Source organism: Aquarana catesbeiana, linkage group LG03 (genome assembly GCF_042186555.1).
Source record: "Aquarana catesbeiana isolate 2022-GZ linkage group LG03, ASM4218655v1, whole genome shotgun sequence".
Classification (NCBI taxonomy): Eukaryota; Metazoa; Chordata; class Amphibia; order Anura; family Ranidae; genus Aquarana; species Aquarana catesbeiana.
Genome location: NC_133326.1, coordinates 545,543,313 through 545,560,851, shown reverse-complemented (window position 1 = coordinate 545,560,851; position 17,539 = coordinate 545,543,313). Strand labels below are relative to the sequence as shown.

At 44.2% G+C, this 17,539-nt stretch overlaps 1 protein-coding gene across 5 annotated transcripts in view; it reads right to left on the bottom strand.

Moving 5' to 3' along the window:
* Positions 1 to 17,539, bottom strand: part of ETV6 (ETS variant transcription factor 6) — an 80,697-nt gene that overhangs the window by 26,838 nt on the left and 36,320 nt on the right. The window contains exons 1-3 of one of the 5 annotated variants that reach the window (XM_073621501.1): positions 10,940 to 11,115; positions 10,675 to 10,797; positions 6,484 to 6,619 (exon numbers count right to left, since the gene is read on the bottom strand). In XM_073621501.1, the coding sequence (XP_073477602.1) occupies positions 6,484 to 6,520 (37 nt within the window). In that variant the 5' untranslated portion in view covers positions 6,521 to 6,619; positions 10,675 to 10,797; positions 10,940 to 11,115. The other 4 variants (XM_073621502.1, XM_073621497.1, XM_073621499.1 and 1 more) reach the window with 4 other exon arrangements.

Here is a 17,539-nt window from a genome sequence, read left to right as displayed (position 1 = left end):
TTTAGACCCCTTTCACACTGGGGCGGTATGCAGGCATTATTGCGCTAAAAATAGCGCCTGCAAACCGCCCCTAAACAGCCTCCGCTGTTTGTTCAACCCCCGAGGGCTTTCACACTGAAGCGGTGCGCTGGCAGGAGAAGAAAAAATCTCCTGCAAGCCGCATCTTTGGAGTGGTGAAGGAGCGGTGTATTCACCGCTCCTAAACCGCTCCTGCCCATTGAAATCAATTGGACAGCGCGGCTATAGCCGCGCTGTACGAGTGGTTTTAACCCTTTTTCGGCCGCCAGCAGGGGGGTTAAAACCGCACCGCTAGCGGCCTAATACCGTGGTAAAACAGCGCTAAAAATAGCGCTGTTTTACCGCCGACGCCCCCTACCGCCCCAGTGTGAAAGGGGCCTTATGATTTTGGTTGTAACATGACAAAATGTGGAAAATTTCAAGGGGTATGAATACTTTTTCAAGGCACTGTATGGTAGCTTGTGATTTATTTGCTTAGTCACTGGCGATTTGTCACAGCTACAGCACAAGGTTAGTGTGCTATGCTGCAAATCACTCGGTTTCAACAATTTGTAGCAAATGACGGCCAGACACTAGTAGAATTTAATTACACTTTTTTTTTTTTTAGCCCTGGTTCACATTGGTACGATTTGACATGTCAAATCAGCAGGATTGCCAGCAATGGCACCATCCTAATCGATGCGACGCTGCATTTGAGGCGCCGCACCAATTTCAAAAAGTAGTTTCTGTACTACTTTTTGCGATTTCGGGCTGCGATTTACACAGAGGTCTCTGAAATCACGGCCGAAATCGGGACTGAAATGCGGGAGTGAAATTGTACGAGTTCAGCTGAACTCGCACAGCTTCATTCCCGCAGCTCAGTTGGAACCTGTACTAAGGACGGTTATTTTATTTTCCATTTGTTTTTCTCTTCTCAAAACAGGGAATGTGGTTTCATTCAGGTAAAAAATTATCCACTTCAACATTGAATGTTAAAAGCAAACAAAATTTACGTACTTTCGAATGACATTCATTAAGTCTGAGAATTTTTCGTACAAATGTTAATTTGAAAATCTACTAGTATAACTAAGCTACAAATCACTGTACGATTAGCAAGTTAGCGATTTTTATAGAAAATAACTGGGGTTTCCTAAGGGAGAAAAAAAAATAAATAAATATAAAAAGGGTCTCTGCAAATAAATGGCCTGCGACACAGCCCTAAAAAACAAATAACATTTTAACTGATGCTCCCCTCCCCCAACCTTCCCGCTAGATTAGAAAGTTAAGTAGTAAAAGGAAAAAAAAAAAAAAAAAAAAAAGTTTCCCATTAAATTGTGCAACTCCCCTGACTAGAGAATTCCCCTTTCTTCGTGAGCTCAGCTGCGAGACGTTCCGGATACAACGGCTGTTTTGCAGATGACAGCGCACAGGCGAGCAGCGTGGGTTTACAGCATGGGGTTATTACATTTGACTGAGGGCGATACTAGCCGAGACTTGTTACTCACAGTATACACCGAGCATGGGCTTACAGCAACAAAAACTGAGAATGTCAAAAGTAGTATGAACCTCAAAAATAGTATTTATTTCATTTAAGGAAACCAGGCTTGAGAGAAGCATTGAGGCTTCCACAGCTAGTGTCCTTCTGAAAATCCAAGATGGCAGGCAGACCAATTGTTTTAAGTGGACCTGTCAGCAACTTTACAAAGTAAATGAAGGAATTCCTGAAAGGTCACAATATACAGTGGGGACGGAAAGTATTCAGACCCCCTTAAATTTTTCACTCTTTGTTATATTGCAGCCATTTGCTAAAATCATTTAAGTTCATTTTTTTTCCTCAATGTACACACAGCACCCCATATTGACAGAAAAACACAGAATTGTTGACATTTTTGCAGATTTATTAAAAAAGAAAAACTGAAATATCGCATGGTCCTAAGTATTCAGACCCTTTACTGTGACACTCATATATTTAACTCAGGTGCTGTCCATTTCTTCTGATCATCCTTGAGATGGTTCTACACCTTCATTTGAGTCCAGCTGTGCTTGATTATACTGATTGGACTTGATTAGGAAAGCCACACACCTGTCTATATAAGACCTTACAACTCACAGTGCATGTCAGAGCAAATGAAACTCATGAGGTCAAAAGGAACTGCGTGAAGAGCTCAGAGACAGAATTGTGGCAAGGCACAGATCTGGCCAAGGTTACAAAAAAAGTTCTGCTGCACTTAAGGTTCCTAAGAGCACAGTGGCCTCCATAATCCTTAAATGGAAGACATTTGGGATGACCAGAGACCTTCCTAGAGCTGGCCGTCCGGCCAAACTGAGCTATCGGGGGAGAAGAGCCTTGGTGGGAGAGGTAAAGAAGAACCCAAAGATCACTGTGGCTGAGCTCCAGAGATGCAGTCGGGAGATGGGAGTAAGTTGTAGAAAGTCAACCATCACTGCAGCCCTCCACCAGTCGGGGCTTTATGCCAGATTGGCCAGACGGAAGCCTCTCCTCAGTGCTCATGAAAGCCCACATTGAGTTTGCTAAAAAAACACCTGAACGACTCCAAGATGGTGAGAAATAGGATTCTTTGGTCTGATGAGACCAAGATAGAACTTTTTGGCCTTAATTCTAAGCGGTACGTGTGGAGAAAACAAGTCACTGCTCATCACCTGTCCAATACAGTCCCAACAGTGAAGCATGGTGGTGGCAGCATCATGCTGTGGGGGTGTTTTTCAGCTGCAGGGACAGGACGACTGGTTGCAATCGAGGGAAAGATGAATGCGGCCAAGTACAGGGATATCCTGGACGAAAACCTTCTCCAGAGTGCTCAGGACCTCAGACTGGGCCAAAGGTTTACCTTCCAACAAGACAATGACCCCAAGCACACAGCTAAAATAATGAAGGAGTGGCTTCACAACAACTTTGTGACTGTTCTTGAATGGCCCAGCCAGAGCCTTGACTTAAACCCAATTGAGCATCTCTGAAGAGACCTAAAAATGGCTGTCCACCAACGTTTACCATCCAACCTGACAGAACTGGAGAGGATCTGCAAGGAGGAATGGCAGAGGATCCCCAAATCCAGGTGTGAAAAACTTGTTGCATCTTTCCCAAAAAGACTCATGGCTGTATTAGATCAAAAGGGTGCTTCTACTAAATACTAAGCAAAGGGTCTGAATACTTAGGACCATGTGATATTTCAGTTTTTCTTTTTTAATAAATCTGCAAAAATGTCCACAATTCTGTGTTATTCTGTCAATATGGGGTGCTGTGTGTACATTAATGAGGAAAAAAATGAACTTAAATGATTTTAGCAAATGGCTGCAATATAACAAAGAGTGAGAAATTTAAGGGGGGTCTGAATACTTTCCGTCCCCATTGTACAATTGTATAATTTTTCAAAAAAGGGGCACTTTTTAATATTAAAGCGGAGTTCCAGCCTGTAAGAAAAAACAATTAATGCTGTCCATATACTGGTGGCAAGTGTCATAACATCAGAACAATGGCTGAATCTGACTTGATGCAGCTACTGTTCAGCCGACGATTTTCTGCCCAGCTCATTTGATTTTTAAAACAAAAGGACGTTGGATAGTAGGGAGCAGACCAGAGTCACGCACAAAGCAAATTTTGGCTGGTTCATTAGGAACCAGACTAAATCCACACAATGTATGGGCAACTTTACTCACATCCTTTGCAGAGCTGCAAAGAGAGGCCATGATCTGGAGCATAACATTAGTGATGTGATATCTTCTCATACAACCATACCATGGGACAGGTGATATCACATTCCATAGGACCACATTACTTTACTTGTCCCTTGCTACTGAGCACAGCTTCCCTGTGCAGTCCTGCAAAGGGTGTTAAAAAAAAAAAAAAAAAAAAAAAAGACACCCATTGACATTATTGGTTATAAAGCCTTAACGTATTCCATGCATTAGGGGAAAAAAGTGTTAAGGTAGTAGTAACCCCCTCACCCTTTTACTTACTTGAGCCCTCATTCGATCCAGCTCTGTGCCAGTCTGCAGCGGCTCTCCTCCGTCACTTTCTGGTCTCACAGGCTTTGCTAAAGCTGATGTCAATCAAAGCCAGTCACTAGGAAAGGGGAGGGGGTGGCGTTGGGGGATGGAAGGTCGGGCTGAGCACCACTGTTTATAGATGCAGAAAGCAAGGCTCTGGACTAATGCTGGCCATACACTATACGAAAAATCGGCCGAACACATTTTCGAAAAACGAACGTTCGACCGTGACCGCAAACGATCGTGCCATCATGTAATGACCGATAAATTGTTCAGTGGACATGAATAAATAATTTTTTGTTCGTTTTTTTACATATACCTAGTGCAGACAGTTCGGACGGGAAACACCTTGCAATTTATCGTACGTTCGGCAGAAATTTTCCAAACTTCCCGTTCGTTTTTTTTCCACAAAAACGTCACAAACGATTATCGATTTGTGCCCATTACCTTGCCGAAAAACGAACAAAGTGTCTATATGAACGATTTTTCGGCCGATTTTTCGTATAGTGTATGGCCAGCATAAGCCTGCAGGAGTGCCTCCATAAGAAGCGGCTTCCAATGAGGGCACTCGCCAGAGAGGAGGAGCCAAAAGCAGCAGCGGGGAACCCCAGAAGAGGATTTTTTTATTTTGCATTTACAATCACTATAAATCCAACCATAAAAAAAAAATGAAAACATGTCCCTCTGGCCGTTCAGTAAAATTAAAGTTAAAGAGAGACTTTCACCAAACCATTCATTTCAACAATCTTCCCATGAGATTATATGTAGAGGTAAAGTGTATTTCAAAAGAGCCTGCAAATACAGAAAAATACCGGTTTGTTTGCCAGAACTGCAATCAGCACCTAAATCCTGTTATGTGCGGACTACATGCAGTATTTTTGTGAACAGAGTGGTGTCAGCACTGCCCAGTTGTCATTTGCTAAACAATCAACCACTCTCCGATCTCTACAACATAAAAGGTTAATCTCTCTGCAATTCAAATTAAGAACTGGAAGGGTACATTTGTTATAACATAGGAAGTATGAAGAGAGCACAGAACAGCTCTTAATTTCTGGCAGGGTGAACACTTTTCACTCTAGGAAGGGCTCTGGTCATCCCAAACAGTGCATTGTTGATGAGTATTGGGGTGCCTCTCAAATTGTATTGCAGCGTACCAAGGCGTGGTAAATGCCCTTTACGATCAGGACTGGTGCTACCACTAGGCAAACTGGGCAGCCGTCTAGGCGGCAGCCACAGGGTCCTGGGGTGGATCGCGCCCCCCCAGATTTCAGTTGTGCCCCCCCCCGGCCGGTCTTTCCATGGATGCTGTGCCTGGCTGCTGAGTGCCTTCCCCCATCCCCGCACTCACAACTGAGACAAGGGAGAGCAGAATGGAGCAGTGAAGCCTGCAAATGAGAAATTACAGGAGAGAGCTGGGAGGTGCGAGCTGTGCTCTCCTCTCCTGTCAGTGGAGCGATCCTCCATAAAGCAGACGACACAGGACCGCTCTTACATCAGCATTTTCAGTGTTTGATTCATTTCCTGGCTCCCTGCTGCCAAGACTTAAACGGTCATTGGGGGAGATAGGGGGCGGGGTAATTATACAGACCGATCCAAGAGCAATCCTGTGTCATCTTCTGTATGGAGGATCGCTCCACTGACAGGAGTGAAAGCACAGCTCAACACGCACCTCTACCTGATTTCCTACCTGTAAGTTCAGGGAGGGGTGTTAGTTATAGGAGGGATTTAGGGCAATTTGTCCTAGGTAGGGGATTTGAAGGAAAAGGATTGGTGCTGGAAGGGAGGACTGGGGAAGGGGGAGTTGGTGCTAGGTGAGGGGATTTGTGCTAATAGAGGGGATGGGGGGTGAGAGCCAGGAAGGATTTGTGCTGAAAAGGGTAATTTGGAGGGGGATTTATGCTAGGATGGGGGATTTGGGGGAGAGGATTTGTGCTAGGGTGGAAAATTTGAGGGGGAAAGAGGATGTGTGCTAGGAGGGGTGAAGTAAAACTACAGGTGAAATTTTATTTTTGGGGGGTGGTTGGCGCAAGTAGCTGGTCTTGCCTAGGATGCAAAATAGTCTAGCACCAGCCCTGTTTATGGTAATATGTTATCACAGTGTAAATCTCCCACCAACCATAAAAACATAACTTTATGCCTTGCAAGGGGTTTGAAAAAAACAAACACTAATTAAAAAAAAAAAAAAAGGGGGGGGGGGCAGAAAAGAAGAGAAGCTGTCTCCTTTGCCTGCTCCTCCCTGTATGAGCACACTGTACTTTGACATTTCTTTAGATCACATATAAGCGTATTAGGTGTATTTTGCATCACACAATTGCTCCAGGCTTAGCTAAGGAAGATATGATGAGATAAAACAAGAACAGCCTGCTGCACCCTACAGTTTCAGCATCCTAGGTCCTGCCTTCTCACCAATCCTGGCCTATTCATGACATGACCTCAGACTGACTGGGTAAAAGTTGAAGACGAGAAGACGACAATACTCACGTAGGTGCGCTGGCAGCCTGACGGGCTCCTCTTCCATCTTGTAAGCTTGTGGCCCCGAGACATGGAGAAGGGAGGGGGATGGCGTGGCACAGTTTGGCCCCGGGCTCTCTGGGGGTGAGTAGGAAATCTGCTCCTGCTGTAACATGCAAGAAAGAGAGAGGGACATAAGAAGAACGATCGCACCATGAAAACTCTTCAGAATAACAATCAACGAGAACCTGTCTGTAACAAGGAAAATCTTTAAAGAAAAGATTTTTCGATGATTTAACAAGAAACTTGTTTTAGGTTTGGATATAGTAGGGAAGGTTATTTTTGATGGTAGAATCATATAGGCCAGTGATGGCGAACCTTGGTACCCCAGATGTTTTGAAACTACATTTCCCATGATGCTCCTGCACTCTGCAGTGTAGTTGAGCATCATGGGAAATGTAGTTCCAAAACATCTGGGGTGCCAAGGTTCGCCATCACTGATATAGGGAGATTCCTATTCACTTCTTGTTTCAGAGTTGCAGCAAGAAGTAAGAATCTCTACTAAGAGAACTGAATTCCCATCTCTGGGAGTTGTCACTGGAACAGATGTCACTGTCCCCTTCTGGTGAAAAATTGTCACCAGAGGAGTTATATATTCCCAGAGCAGCTCAGCTTAAAGGATACGGATAAAGGATTAAATAAATGAATGCACATTTTTTCTACTGGCTGTCTGTGTAGCTGTCTGCCCGTACCTCCGATATGGGCAGGCAATTACACACACTGACAGGAAGCTCAATGAACTACCTAGAGAGATCAACATTGCTCTGATAGTTAATTGAGAACTTGTAGTTTTCCCCATTTACAGAACGCTTGTTTTTTTTTTTAAATGGTAACAGCAATCGGGGAAGAAGATCCTGTGCATTTGTAGCATATCACACCCTGAATATGGGTGTAACAGGTTACAAAAGGTGAACTTATCCCTTAATGGAGAAGTCCAGCCTGAGCTTGTTTGGATGGGCTTTTCCTATGGGTTACAGGAGTGCAATTCGTTTAGTGACCTGTTTTCAGCAAACAGCAGGCTGAAGTCCGCTCTCTGCTGACGTCACAGGAATCAGTCCAGGGGCACCGCATCATCTTGACAATAAAGTCTGGATCTGCCAGGTGCCTGGGCTGATGCCTGTCTCAGGCGGAGATGGACGATCCCCGCCCCTCCACAGCTCAGCGCTCCAGTGAGCGCAGGGGGGGTGGCAGAGCGGAGAGCTACTGATTGACAGTCAGCAGCTCTTTGCTTGGAGAGCTGTGAGAACCGAGCCATCGGCGTTGTTCGATCCCTCGGTTCTCAGTACAGAGGTGGCGGTGAACAGATGCAGCATCGGAGCTCCGATGCTGCATACACCTAGGTAAGTATGATTATGGAAAACACAAAAAAAAAAAACACCACATACTTCTCTTTTAAGGAAGCAGGTTCCAGTTTATTGATCTTACCTAGATCATCCACTCTTGGACCCCCACCTCCAGGGTTATGCATACAATGAAAATCTGATCACTGCCCAATGACATGTCTAGTGTTTAAAGTGTATCTAAAGCCAAATGTATTTATTTATTTTTTAGACCAACTGTTGAAAGGTCAGAACCCTGTCAGGTTTACATTGTCATCTGTGCTCTGCTCTCTGTACAGTCCACAGAACAGTGATTAAGTCACATCCTTTACAAGGTAATATCTGGGTTTGCAATGGCATTTGGTGCACACAAAGTAATTTTATAGATTCTGTGGCTATTGAGGAATGTACAAAATTAAAGGTTTCATGCCTGGAGTTCAGCTTTAACCGCTTCAGCCCTGGAAGATTTTACCCCCTTCCTGACCAGAGCACTTTTTACAATTTGGCACTGTGTCGCTTTAACTGACAATTGTGCGGTCGTTCGACGCTGTACCCAAACAAAATTTGCGTCCTTTTTTTCCCACAAATAGAGCTTTCTTTTGGTGGTATTTGATCACCTTATTTTTTGCGCTATAAACAAAAAAAGAGCGACAATTTAAAAAATAAATTTATAATATATATATATATATATATATATATATATATATATATATATATATATATATATATATATATATATATATATATATATATATATATATATATATATATATATATTTTATTTTTTTTTACTATAATAAATAAACCCAAAATTTTTAACAAAAAAAAAAAGCAAATTATACTCATCAGTTTAGGCCAATATATATTTTTCTATATATTTTTGGTAAAAAAAAAAAAAAATATATAATTCGCAATAAGCGTATATTGATTGGTTTGCACAAAAGTTATAGCATCTACAAACTATGGGAAATAATTATGGAATTTTTATTATTTTTTTTTACTAGTAATGGCGGTGATCTGCGATTTTTAGCGGTACTGCGACATTGCAACGGACAGAGCGGACACTTAACACTTTTTTGGGACCATTGACAATTATACAGCAATCAGTGCTATAAATATGCACTGATTACTGTGTAAATGTCACTGGCAGGAAAGGGGTTAATTGTGTGTTCCCTCAGTGTATTCTAACTCCGTGGGCATGGGAGTGACTAGGAGAGGAGGCATACCGTTTTTTCCTACTTAGCAGGAACAAAACAATAAGTTTCCTCTTCCCTGCCAGTACAGGGATTTGTGTGTTTACACACACACACACACACACACACACACACACACACACACACACACACACAAATCCCCGTGTTGGCGCTCGTGCACGGCCGGTGGCAATCGTGCCCGCCGGCAACGCGCATCGGGTCCCCGCTGTGCAGTGGGCGTGCGCCCCCTGGTGGCCGAAAAGCGAAAGGACGTACCCGTACGGGGTTTCGCCCAGGGGAGCCATTCTGCATGAGCCGGTTAAAGGAAACCTGTACCGGGAGAGACTTGGATGCTGCCACTGCTCTGGCCCCAGTACTCACTGACGAAGAAACACAATGTAGCTAAAAAGGTCACGGGACATTGAGGCTGGGTTCGCACTAGTGCGAATTGGATGCTGCTTTTTCCGCATCCAATTCGCATGACAGGAGAGTGTGCCCGGCTCTCAATGGAGCCAGTTCACACAGCATCTTAGCGGCTGCGGAGCGCACAGGAGTCCTGTGTGTCTTTGGCTCCGTTTCAGTTCCGAGATCGGGCAAAAATTCGGGCCTGATTCGTCCCTGAAACGGAGAACAGGGACGCACTGAACCCCTGCTGTGAGAAGCATCCGTATGAAGTGCGAACCCAGCCTCAGGACTCAACTGCATACCCATTCTGAATAAGTGACCAGAAACCCCCAATACCTTGGAACAGACAGTCAAGCAATTTAAAAAAAGTTTGTCGAGCAAAGGTGGGCTACATATTTTTAGGTAAAGTAGATGAAAACCCAATCATTAAAATCTCAAAAAAGCTTCAACCCGGTAACGTAATTTCAAAAATACTTTTTTTTAAATCAGCAGTTTTTTTATTAAAATAATCTCTAGTGATCCTGTCATTAAGGTCTTTGTATTCCCATCTGTGCTCTGTGTTGTCTTGTCACGATATCACCTGTGCCCCTTGTGGAGACAAGCACACAGGCATGGTCAGTTACTGTCACTATCAGGAAGCTGGTCCAGAGCAATGATATGAAGACTCCACTGGAATGAATGCATGTAGACGAAAAAAAAAAAAAAAAAAAAAAAAGGAGTTGTTGCAGGAGATCAGCAGCACTGAGATAAGTAAAAAACTATTTTAGGGAAAAAAACAAACCCAAAGTGTCCTGCTTAGAATACATAGTGCACAGAGAACAAACTTAACAGCATCCAGATAGGGATTACACGTATTTTAATTAATTATAGATAAAATGATACCACCCCCCCCCCCCCCAAAAAAAAGAAGACGTTTATATACATTAATATTTCAATAATAATATAGGGGTTTCAACTGTGAACAAAGTGCCCAACCTTGGCACCAGCAGTTCTTACCAACTCAGCAATCATGTGATGCATTTAAAATTAATGACTACGTTCTGCAAAAAGCCTGAGTCAACTCTATAAAAAAAAAAAAAAAAAAAACTAAGGCACAAAAGTGGACCAACTTTATTCTTGTCCCCAATACCCCCCATATTCCAGGAACAAGAATTCCTCTGATTGGTCAAGCTTAATAAGAGGATCACGTCTAATCGGGGGCGATGTACTATAAGGTGCCAGCTCTTCAGGATTTCATTTATAACCTGCTCCCGGCATCCCAGCAGCTGTTGCCAATGTGTTTCTTTATATAGAGTCCTGTCTGCCCGTCGCCGTGCCCCTCCTTTCACTGGTTTAACTCTTCCTGGGCTGTCCCCATCCAACTAGTCCTTGGGAAATCCAAATATTATTATTATTATTATTATTATTAATAATAAAAAACAAAAAAACAACAACAACACACCCCACAAAAAAATAAAACATGAAAAAAGTTCAATAACTTGGTAATAAAAGAGCACGGTTAACCCTTACATTCCTGAACTGCCCTTCACGCCGGTCCTCAGTCACCTGTCCACCGGCTTACCCCTTTCCTCCATCTTTCCGCGAGCCTCTGCATGTCCTGCTATCAGTCCCTTGCTTCTGGTTTTCCTCTCTCTCCTTCCTGTCACCCCGGTTGCTGCTTGCTTCCTGGTGACCCTCCCACCTCTCAGGCTCACCCTGCACAAGGTCTATGTACTTCCCTCTGGAAACCGTCTCTTCTCTGTGTGCAGTCTCTCCTTCTTCCTCTTGCAACAGGACAGTCTTAACCCCCTCGCCGCCGCTGCTGCTGCACTTCCCCCCTCTGATCCGAGGCAGCTGTCCCTCCCGGGAGTGGAGGGGTTAATGCGTTTCCATACATCTGGGAGAGTCTGTGCATCTTTCAGGGCTTTGGATCCGGCCCAGAGGAGAGCGGAAGTGGAGAAACCAACCAAACTGGTCGGACAGAGTGTGACTCGACGTGGAAAAGCTCAGTAGCCTCTGGAGAGTGACAGCAAACAAGCTTCAGGCAGGCACCTGTGATCTCAGGTAGAAGGAAGCTGACACCAGAGAAGTGAACAAAGCACACAGATAAGGCAATTCGTACGCAAAGAACTTTAAATACTACCAACAGTCACTACGATCTTAGGAGTAAACCCTAACTGGCTATTTCATTTTCTCTGTGCACTGCCATGTTTTTAAATAAAATCCTAATTTCACATTTCCCGGCCCTTTATCACATCTCAGTGCTGCTGATCCCCCTGCAGTCTCTTTGCAGCCACTTCATGTCTATATGCAATCCAACGATTATTGCATGGCATTTGTCAAGGGTAAGTTAACCATACAACAGCGGACCATGCCTGTGTAATGTGTATAGAAATGGCCAACTGCAGTCTCCATTGGAGCAGTGAAATTGGGAGACAGGAGTTGTCACCCTATAACAGGAAAGCCCAGGTTCACACTGCTCGGACATGAAAGTCACGCAACTTCCAATACGACTTTGGCCTGCAATGTCAGTAGGACCTTGATCTGACTTGATGTGACTTGTTACACTCTATGGCATGGGTTTCCAAACTTTCTAAACAAAATGGCCAGTTTACGGTCTTTCATACTTTAGGGGGGCCGAAATAGGGCCAGTGGGAGTGAAAAAAAAAAAATGTCCTGGCGTCCAGTATAAGTAAACAATGCCCTATTTTTGGTTTTAGTGGAAGGACTAGTGCCCCATCATTGGTGTCAGTGGGAGGACTAGTGCCCCATTGCTGGTGTCAGTTGGAGGAATAATGTCCCATCGTTGGTATCAATGGAAGAAATTCTGCCCCATTGTTGGTGACAGTGGGAGGAATTGTACCCTTTTGTTTGTGTCAGCGGGAGGAGTAATGCCCCATTGTTGGTGTCAGTGAAAGGAATTGTGCCTCACCATTGGTGTCAGTGGGAGGACTAGTGCCCCATTGCTGGTGTCAGTTGGAGTAATAGTGTCCCATCGTTGGTATCAATGGAAGAAATTCTACCCCATTGTTGGTGACAGTGGGAGGAATTGTACCCTTTTGTTTGTGTCAGTGGGAGGAGTAATGCCCCATTGTTGGTGTCAGTGGAAGGAATAATGCCCCATTGTTAGTGTCAGTAGATGGAATACTACTCCGAGGGCCGGATAAAAGCAAGCAAAGGGCCGCAGTTTGGAGATCACTGCTCTATAGCATTTAAGTCGTATCAAAGTCGGACAGTGCAGGAACCTTTTCTAAAGTCAAAGCAACTTGTGTCGGATCCGTTAAGATGTCTCATTAGGGAAACATTGACTTTGACATGTCATATGACTTGTGCTCTCACAAGTCAGATCCCATGTTGCACCAGTGTGAACCGGGGCCAAATGCCCGAATGAGGTTGTTTGCAGGATTGCCAGATCCATCAACCACTTCCCCGCCCGGCCTATAGCATATTGACCGCTGGGAAGTGGTAGCGTTATCCTGACTGGGCGTCATATGATGCCCAGCAGGATAACCCACTAGTGCGTACCCATAGGGGCGAGCAGTGCGGCGATCAGGGACGGCGTGTGTCCCTCGGACACAGCGCTTCCCCGATCACGGGGAAATACCACCAAAGAAAAGCTCTATTTGTGAGAAGAAAATGATAAAAATTTTGTTTGGATACAGTGTAGCATGACTGAGTAATTGTCATTCAAAGTGTGAGAGCGCTGAAAGCTGAAAATTGGTCTGGGTGGGAAGGTGCATAAGTGCCTGGTATTGAAGTGGTTAATAAAAGTTGCAGATTTAACAAAATGGAAAAACTTGTGAAAGTGCATTAAAGCGGAGTTCCACCCAAAAATGTAACTTCCGCTTTAAGTGCTGCGACTCCGGCATGCCACATTTGGCATGTCATTTTTTTGGGGGTGGAGAGCGGGTACCCTGTTTTTACAGGCACCCAGCTCCCACTTCCTCCCCTGGCGCTGTGGCGCCAGAAGGAAGATCATCTCTCCCTCCACCCTCCCTGCAATCCTCTGGGACACATCACAGACCCCAGAAGATTTCCCGGCCATTCACAGCGCGGCTCGCGCATGTGCAGTGCGTGACCGGCTGCGAAGCCACAGCCGGGCGCCCACAGTTAGAATGCCGGCGCCGCGGAGAGGAGCAGGGCTTCGTACGCCTGCATCACTGGACCGGGGGACAGGTGAGTGTCTGATTAATAAAAAGTCAGCAGCTACACTTTTTGTAGCTGCTGACTTTTAAAATGGGTGGAACTCCGCTTTAACATGGTAACACCTGAATTAGAATTTAGGAATTGGGTTTACACCTGCAGGCATTACTTTTGCTCACTAGGACACCACACACAGCTTATTTTATTACATTTTCTGGACAAAAAAAAATAGCCCACACATCATCAAAAGACAATCACTCAATATATACATATACAGCAAAATGTACAACAAATTGCACAAGCCGAATACACAATCCAAACTGATCAGATAGGCAGAAACATTAAATAGCTTATCTGATATAGCAAAAGATCAGAAATGCTCTTGGGTAACACATATCAAAAAAGATAAGAAAAAAAAAAAAAAAAGTGGATTTTAACAATTGGGGCATCAAGGTGACCTGTCTAATGAGTGACACTCCCACATGCCAAACCCAAAACATTACATTGAAAGTAGGAAGGAAGGGGAAGTCCGAGGGACTCTCCATCCCAATAAAAAGGCAAATCTTTTGTGCTTTAAGATTGTTGTTGTTGCACATTTGCTGTAAACACACACATCTAAAGCATTCAGAAACAGCCACATAAAATCTTGGGTTAAAATTCCCCTTTTCTTGCCAGAAACAAAAAGTGTTGTGACAAGGAAGCCCAAATCACATGACATCTGGTTACACTGTGGATATTCGAGTTTGTTTGTTGTCTTGCCCCCCCATGTACATAAAAGGTTACACAGTATACAAAAGTAACCAAAGTCTTCAACATGTACCACTATATTTTCCATTTTAACTATTTGCATAAAAACTATTTAGATTGTCTTTAGACATGCAGAGGTTATAAGCGTCTGACATCTATGTCACTGCTAGAATTTCTTCTGCCTTGTGCACCATTGTGACCATCAGTGAAAGGATGACACCTTTCATAATGGGAAGGAAGAGTGGAAGGATAGTTCATTGCTGGAGCACTTCCTCCTCTGAGCCTGTAAAGATCCTATCACTCCTCATCCCAAACATGACCAGGGTAACCTCCAGCAACGCACTCATTGGTCAGTCATTGGATAAAACGGAGGTCCAAATTTATGGCCAACTACACACAGCTAGAGGAGGATGTACAAACCATTTGTGCCACTCTCCTGCTGTGGCCAAGGCAGACATCAAACACTTGTCAATCTCTAGCAGAGACATAAAACAAGTAAAAAGGCGCAAAGCAGGTATACCTCACATAACAGATCCCAAATAGTCCAATGGCAGGGTAGGTGACTGTAGGTGTATATAGACATATACACAAGAGGAAGTCTATCAGGGCTGCCACCAATAAAAGACCAGAAGCAGGGTCCAATAGGCTGAGGAAGATAAAAACAAGGAAGAGGGGCGCCTCTGAGTATAAATCAATAATCATTTATTACAACAAACAATATCCACTCACATGGAAGACTGTAGTATTGCGTTCCGGTGCATCTCTGAGTAGAGGAGAGGTTGGAGGACCACAAGTCTCAGCGAGTCCGTGCAGTACTGGTCACACATCAAGTCCTGGCAGGGATGGATGGTGATGGCAGAACACGGTGGAAGTTCCCTCGGGTCTCCAGATGGCACTTCAGAATGGGTAGTAAGTTAAATAACAAAGACCAACGGTCTGTGGGTTCCAGGGAGGGGGGTGGGGGGGACGTCAAGGCCGATCGCCGGGCGCGCTGCCGTCTGAGGCTCGTACGGCTCCGTGGAGAGAGATGGTGACGGCCGTACAGGGAGCCAGAACGAGGCCTGGAAAGCAAGCGCAGCGCGGCGCCGGGCCGTGACGTCACAGCTCTGCGACGCGTTTCCGAGTCTGCGCGCTATAGATGACAGGAATAGCGGCACTCCTTTTTCAAGCATAGGGGGCAGATGTGATGGCAGTCCTTTTGTAGTCTTTGGGAGGGAGGGGGAAGGGGCGGGGCTGAGAATAATAAACAGTATCCGGATACAATGCAGCTGTTTGGCAATACTAGATATAATGCACATGGAAGTGGGGCACAAGTAGATAAAATTTAAGCATGGAGTATCTGTACATACATATATAGAAGACATATGAGCATAGTTATACATAGAATTGGAAAATGGAAATTAAAAAATTAAAATTGTTTGATTAAAAACCAGTACACATCCACCTGCAGAATAAAACCTGGTGCATATGCAACTAATATGGACCATATATAAGAACATGTAAGTGTATCAATTGAGAATTGGGATGGTACTAAAAATTAATAATAATAATATTAATGATCATGGACCAGTGCAAGATAAAAGATATAAATATATATAAAAAATAAGAAATTTATATATGTAAAATACACAAGAGATGGTGATTATATAAACATAAATATCAGTACATACTGTAAATATAATTAGCAATGTAACACAGTCCGCAAGGGAAGAACCAGGAGAAAGGAGCAAAGGGAGGGGAAAAAAAAGGGGGGGGGGGGGGGAAGGGGGGGGGGGGGGGGGGAGGAAAAACAAGAGGGGAAAGGGGGGGGGGGGGGGGGGGGGAAAGAAAGGAATGGAGAAAAAAGGGGGGGGGGGTTAGAGGGGTAATGGGAAAGAATGAGGGCAGGGGAGGGGGGGCGGGGGATGGAATATACTTACTCGTGGACCCGCCACCCCCACAATAATAGATATGTTAGTGTGTATACAACCTGTGGTAAGGATGATAAAGATACAAGCAATGAATATACACATACCATATATAAGCAAATAAAAGCAATATATATCTATAATATGGTGGCAATCTCGATGCCCTCATTCAAGCCCCCAGGCGAGAGGACGTCGAGATTGTAAATCCAGAACGTTTCCCTTGCACAGAGCTTTTTGAAACGTTCGGCGGGGAGTATATGACTTGGGGATTTGTTCAAAAAGGAAGCTTCCGTTTTATTAATCACTCCATTATTAAGAGCTGATTGGACCAAATTGCTCGCCTCCAGAGCAAATTCGCTAGTGGGGTCTTTTTTAAGTTTAATGTATGTGGTTTGGTCTGAGAGGAGTCTATGGGCCTCTTTGATGTAGTCTGCTCTGTCCAGTACCACTATACTTCCTCCTTTATCTGCTGTTTTGATGACTACATTAGTGTTTTGAATGAGAGAATCTAATGCTCGAGTTTCGGCGACTGTAAGATTGTGTTTATGAATAGGAATGGTGGAGGATGATTGACAAAGCTTCACAAAGTCAGCGTATACCACTCTGTAGAAGCTTTCTAGGAAAGGGCCTTTCGATTGGGCAGGGAAAAAAACCGACTTCGGTTTAAAAGAATATAAAAAAATGGAAAACATCATGAAAAAACATTGGGGGATTCTATTACAGGACCCCCCTTCTCAAAACTCGAAAAAACATTGGGGGATTCTATTACAGGACCCCCCTTCTCAAAACTCTTCTCCCTACAGTACCACGAATCACTTACCGTAAAGCACCTAACTTGAAAAGTAAAATTGCCCCAAGCAAATTCAAAACTACTGTGACCAACGACCATGCCACCACACTTATACCTCTGGTTGGCATGTATCGATGCAAAAAAAACCCTATGCAAAACTTGTGCCTTTGTTAAACATGGACAAAAGTCATTCCTTTCCAAAGGTAAAACGTACCAAATAGACCAATTCTACAATTGTTCTTCCGATTTTGTAGTCTACGGCCTTATGTGCCCCTGTGGACTGATCTATGTCGGTAGAACAATCTGCCCCCTCAGACAGCGTTTCGGTCAACACCGGAGACTGATAGAGGGTGGCAAAGATATGCACAGTGTCCCACGACATTTTGCTAGTTTTCACCAAAAATCCACCACGGGCCTCACTGTATGGGTAATTGAACAAATCCCCAAGTCATATACTCCCGCCGAACGTTTCAAAAAAGCTCTGTGCAAGGGAAACGTTCTGGATTTACAATCTCGACGTCCTCTCGCCTGGGGGCTTGAATG